The following is a 6083-nucleotide window of genomic DNA, read 5'->3' as shown; positions in this document are numbered from 1 at the left end:
AAGAGTAAGGATGATGATGTCTCTCTGTGAACGCTGGGTAGAAAAATGGGAAGAGAGGTGGGGAGGAGGAGGTGAGAATGTAAATTTAAGATAAGCTGTACCGGCTCACACAACAGAGCAGGGCTGAGTTTGGAATGGGCACCGTCTGCTGCACAGACCCAAACAGGTCGTCAGGACTGCTTCCCTCCTCAGCAGACTCCGTACCAGTTTGGCGGCATTCTCTGTGAGATGGGACAGTGGGGTGTGGGGAGAGGGGGTATCCAAACTGACATTTCACTCTGCCTGGCAACTTCAAAGGATCCGGACGTGAGTCTGAGCCCGGGTCTGTACCCACCCCGTCTACCCTCTGGCTCCTCGGGAGGGTTTCAGGTGGCTGATGCCATGATCGGCATCATATGGTAACTCCCTGAAAGAAGGTGGGCAGGAGGGAAGGGCGCTGGGCAGACAACATAACTGAGGCAGAGTGAAGTGCCATCAGAGCACTGAGGGGAAGGAGCAGAAGGTCGGAGAGCTGTCACAAAGGCTGTGCCTTCAAGGTTGAAGGGGAAGCCATCACCTAAAGTGTGATTGGACTAAATGGTCCAGAATTGTTTGATGTTATGAAGGCAATGGTAGAGGTTTAAGGTCTTGAGCAGGGGACTGACATGATCTAACCTGTTTGGAATGAGAAGTTGAAACCACTGTAAAAGAAAGGAAACCCCCTGGCGGTCTACCAGTATTAAGACATGGTAAGCAGGACAGATTGGCGCCTCTTAGAGCCCCAGATAACTGTAGGGAGTGGGGATTAAAGATTGAAGGTTTCTGTCCTGGGTAACTGAGAAGATAGTGACCTGACTGGAGATAGGGAACCCAAGAGGGTAGCCTTGAACAGTAGGTCAATGTGAGTTTGAGAAATGCTAAATTTTGAGGTGCTAGCAGGAAACCCAAAAGATGTTTTATAGGCAGTCAGAAATTCAGAGAAATCAAGGATAAGCATATATATATTTGAGAGTTATCAGAAAATAGTTCTGCCCTGGCCCATTTGGCTCAGTGGATAGGGTGTCAGCCTGCGGACTGAAAGGTCCCAAGTTCGATTCCAATCAAGGGCACGGGCCCAGGTTGTAGGCTCCATCCCCAGTAGGGGATGTGCAGAAGGCAGCTGAGCAATGATTCTCTCATCATTGACGTTTCTATCTATTTCTCCCTCTCCTTTCCGCTCTGAAATCAATATACATATATATTTTTTTTAAAAAATAAAACAGTAGTTCTAACCAGTGGCACCCAAATAAATTCAATAAAAAAGAGAAATTTAAGAAAAAATAAAATAGTAATTTATATTAGTCTTTCCCAAAATGTGATACATACACTTGTACAACAAATTAAGGTAGGTGACACGTGGACCCTGAGATAACACTGAAGCAAGTAACACTTCCACTTACTGTTGAGGAGAAAGGCTTTGTTTGGTGTTAGGGGGGTCTTGAATGGTCCTCTATTGGATGCTCATATCCTGTCTTAACAGGTGTCAGATTCAGTTTTGTGTAGACAACAAGCACTATTTCCCGTAGCACTGGTTTTCCATTGATGGTACTGGTTTTTAAATAAACATTTCTATGTACAGTCTTCTGGTTCTTAATAGTACACTTGGCACATGTATCACAGAAGTAGTGATGGTAGGACAGAAATGACTGACGTTTAGGAAGTATCTGTACAAACCAGAATAGGTCAGATCACTGAGAGAGCTTGACGACAAGGACACGGTCAGGCCTTTGGGAAATGTCACTCAAAGGCAAGATGAGGTAGAGAAGACTCAGAAAAAGAATGGCGGTCAGAGGTAGATCTTAGTTCTTAAGGAAGGGAAAGCAAAGGAAACATCCATTTCAAAGTGTGGTCAGATGCTTGAGTCAACTGAGGTTTAGCATCTAACCAAAAGTTGTTAGGTTTCGTATTAGGGGCTTCGAAGTTTCAGGGGAGTGGTGGTAATATATACAGTTCCTAAAGCTTAAGGAATAAGTTGAAGGATGAGGAGGTAGAGGAAGAACATGTAGGTTCCTTAGTCAAAGTTGAAAGAAAATGGAGAGTTGGGTCAGTGTTTTCAAGAAAGAAGTAAGCTTGGATGAGCTGCATGATATAAACCAAGACCAAGCAGCCAACAAAACTAGGAAGAGGAAGAAAGGGAGGGAGGAAAAAAGAAAAGCATTGTCCTGTGCATTTATACCCAAGAGATACTACAAGGTGACCGTAATGTCCGAAACCTGCTACCAGTGAGGTTCCATGTGCCGGGCTCATCAGTCAGGCTGTTTGTGTCAGTGCACCGTATTATGGTTTTACTAGAGGCCCAATGTACAGAATTCATGCAAGGACCTTGGCCTGGCCACTGTGGGCAGGGACCTGCCTCAGCCCCCCCCCCCCCACTGCGGCTTTGTCCAGAAGGAAAGACGGCCAGTCTAATTAGCATATTACACTTTTATTATTATACCGCACATAACACATTTCAGTCAAACCCTGAACATGCATCTGTAACGTGTCTCAAATTTCCACTGACCAAACCTGCATCTTCAGCACCCCCCATAAGTAATCAAGGGGAATCAAACTATTTTTTAAAATGTTTCCAGACTTGACAATTTCCAAAAGAAAGTGAGCTACAGAGAGATTTAGGAGGTATGACTTGCCAGTGGTCACATTCAAGTCCCAAATTCAAAGATTCTGTATTCTATGAACCCCCTCAACCAACCTGAGGAAGGCATCAGCAGACAGAACCTCTGCAGTTCAGCGCTAAAAACAGTACCATCTAGTGGTGAGTGTGCAGCAGGTCGTGATATTGTTTGTGGGATTTGACAGTGAACTGTAGTATAAGGTAGGTTAATCATTGTTTCTGTTACCTTAAGGCCATGCTGAATGAACCATGTTTCACCTTTGCCTTTCATAACTGCTAAAATCCATGGGCAGCCACCAAAAAAACTATTTAGATCTCCCATCATAACCTGTCCAATAAGAGCTTCAGTATGCAAAGTACTTCTTGCAGTTCAATCTGTACATACAAAATGTCTCTAGATCAGTGGTTCTCAACCTTGGCTGCACATTAGAATCACCTGGGAATCTTTTTAAAATCCTGGTTTCTGGGCCTCATCCTCCGGAAATTCTGTTTCTTTGTTATGGGGTGAAGCCACAACATTAGTAACAAACAATTTCCGGAGGATGCAGCCCAGAAATCAGGATTTTAAAAAGGTTCCCAGGTGATTCTAATGTGCAGCCAAGGTTGAGAACCACTGCTCTAGATGGATGCACAAGACAGGGAATATTGGCAGGTTGCCTTCAGGGAGAGAACTGAGGAGAGAGAATTGAAAGGATGCTTTTCACTGTATACCTATGTCCAACCTGTACAATTTTGAAGCATGTGACCATATTACTTATTTGCTGAATTAAATGTGTTGAGGTACAGGATACTTATGTCCCTATTTTTTATTTTTTTACTATTTTTCTAATGCAGGTCATGAATGAAAAACTTCAGCACTGCATGGAGCTGACAGATCTGATGCGGAATCACCTGACAGAGAAGAGGGCACTCCGTCTGGAGTGGATGATCGTCATCCTCATCACCATAGAGGTAAGTCACCTTTTCATGAAAATGAAAAGTCGGCATAGAAAATGCTGGGGAGAAAGAACATGACTTTGTTCCAGTTACGAAGTCTATTTGGAAGTGAGGTTAAGTTTCAGGTGGCTAAGATAATATTTTATAAATGCATTCTGATTTTTTAAAAAGTACTACATTTTAAAATATGGCATTTAGAGAAAGTTCTGCCTATAAATGTACAATGTAAAGCCCACAGCAAGTGCCACATGGGAAAGACACATATTTACTGTTTCTTCAGAATTCATTAATCGCCACCTTGGAAGAGTCATCTTAGCTTGTACCAGTAATTTGCCATGAAATTATTAACTCTCGCTTTTTTTTTCACTCTAAGGTAATGTTTGAGTTGGGACGAGTATTTTTATAATCAAGTGATGACCAAAGGAAAAGTCTTATTGCAAGACATAATTCAAGCTCTACAATCAAAAATAAATGTTCACGGTTGGGGGGGAGTCTCATTTATTTAATAAGTATTTAATTTTTTTAATCAAGAAGCTATAATCTTCTTCTGTTCCTAAATGTATTGCTGCTTGAATAAAACTTATGAAGAACCTAATGCTTGCGACTGTTAACACTGATCACTTGAAAGAAAAATGTCAATTTTAAAGAAGTTTGGATACACTTAGCATCTAGGAAATCTAAGCAAAGATACTCAGTAAAGCCTAAGGCTTAGCTTTTGGACACTGCTACTAACCTATCCCCAGAGAATCCCAATCATGGCCTTGGCTAGGAAACCTTGCAGGAACTCAGGAATGTTATCTACATACGAGAGGCCCAGTGCACAAAATTCGTGCACAGATGGGGTCCTTAGGCCTGGCTGGCTATCAGGGCCTATTGGGGCCATCTCACCCAGCCTCCATGAGGCTGCCGGCCAGGGCCGGCCAGGGCCTCCCAGATGCGGGGAGGGGAGGGGGAAGGGATCGCAGAAGGTTTGCCAGCTGTGGGGACAGACTGGAGGAGGCTGGCTGGCCGTGGGAGTTTGGCTGCAGGAGCACACTGACCACCAGTGGGCAGCTCCTGTGTTGAGTGTTGAGCGTCTGCCCCCTGGTGGTCAGTGTGCATCATAGCGACTGGTTGACTGGTCTTTCCAGTTGTTGTGGTCGTTCGGTTGTAATGGTCACTTAGGCTTTTATATCTATGTGTATAAAAGCCTAAGTGTAAGCAACCATTACAACCGGATGACTAGACAACTGGACAGTAGCTATGATGTGCACTGACCACCAGGGGACAGATGCTCAATGCAGAAGCTACCCCGATGGTCAGTGTGCTCCCACAGCCAGCCAATCTCCCGTGTCCCCTCCCCACACCCCCACTCCCAGCTGGTCCCAATCGGCCCTGATCGCTGGCCTGGCTGAGGGACCCCACCCGTGCACGAATTCGTGCACCAGGCCTCTAGTATAAAATAAGATGGGCAGTGCAGCTGGTGTGGTTCTGTGGTTGAGCATCAACCTGTGAACAGGAAGTCACAGTTCAATTCCTGGTCAAAGCACATGCCCACGTGGTGGGCTCAATCCCGTGTGGGGTATGCAGGAGGCAGCCAATCGATGTTTCTATCTCTGTATCCTTCTCCCCTCTCTAAAAATCAATAGAAACATTTTTTTAAAACAAAGTCTTTATCTTCATTTGCCTTTTTATGCATAACTGTTCCTCTGCTGTCCCACCCCAGTGAATTTAAATGTTCTTTTTCTTATATTCTATACATATTGATGAAAAGGATTGTTCTGTTTAAAACTGAGACACTGTCATTTTGCAACTTAACTGTATAGCATTCTACCAAGAGAACAGACATCCATACACCTACCGATGACTCCATTTGCTGTGCCTGTGCGAAGGTGACCATCCTGGTCTTTTGCAGCACTTGGCAAGAGTTCTCAAGTAGCAGTCTTCTGAGGTATTTATACCCCAAGGGCAACAAATACGTTCCAAGGAGCACATGGGCATGGACAGTTCAGTAACTGCTTTCTAGATCAAGTTCCACACGAGCACCTCCATAAAACTGCTGTGCGCAGGCACACACCTGCAGTCAGTCTTCCCGTCAAAACTACAGAAGGCATCGCTCACCCAGATTGAATCCGAGTTTGGTGTCCACTATATTTAAAAACCTTTAGTTATATTTAACCTGTAAAAACCTTTGGGAAGCCAAACAGGACAATTTAAAATACTGGTCAATGAAGCCTCCTTTAACTGAGACCATATCCCCACCTAGTAAGAAGGGAGTGTCCACCCTAGCCGGGTTTGACTCAGTGGATAGGGCACTGGCCTGTGGACTGAAGGGTCCGGCTTCGATTCCAGTCAAGGGGTCAAGGGCACATGCCTGGGTTGTGGGCTCGATCCCCAGTAGGGGGTGTGCAGGAGGCAGCCAATCAATTATTCTCATCATTGATGTTTCTCTCCCTCTCCCTTCCATATATTTTTTTTAGCCCTGGCTGGTTTGGTTCAGTAGAGTGTTGGCCTGCGGACTGAAGGGTCCTGGGTT

At 44.6% G+C, this 6083-nt stretch overlaps 1 protein-coding gene across 1 annotated transcript in view; it reads left to right on the top strand.

Annotated features, from left to right (window-relative positions):
- RMND1 (required for meiotic nuclear division 1 homolog) overlaps nucleotides 1-4163 on the top strand; it is a 32078-nt gene extending 27915 nt beyond the window's left edge. Inside the window, exons 11-12 of the mRNA XM_006768716.2 lie at nucleotides 3467-3583; nucleotides 3942-4163. Of these exons, the coding sequence (XP_006768779.1) occupies nucleotides 3467-3583; nucleotides 3942-3974 (150 nt within the window). The 3' untranslated portion in view covers nucleotides 3975-4163. The remainder of the gene's footprint in view (nucleotides 1-3466; nucleotides 3584-3941) is intronic.
- Nucleotides 4164-6083: the final 1920 nt, after the last annotated feature.

The sequence above is a fragment of the Myotis davidii genome, unplaced genomic scaffold (genome assembly GCF_000327345.1).
Source record: "Myotis davidii unplaced genomic scaffold, ASM32734v1 scaffold1323, whole genome shotgun sequence".
Taxonomy (NCBI): domain Eukaryota; kingdom Metazoa; phylum Chordata; class Mammalia; order Chiroptera; family Vespertilionidae; genus Myotis; species Myotis davidii.
This window is presented reverse-complemented; position numbering and strand designations above follow the sequence as displayed.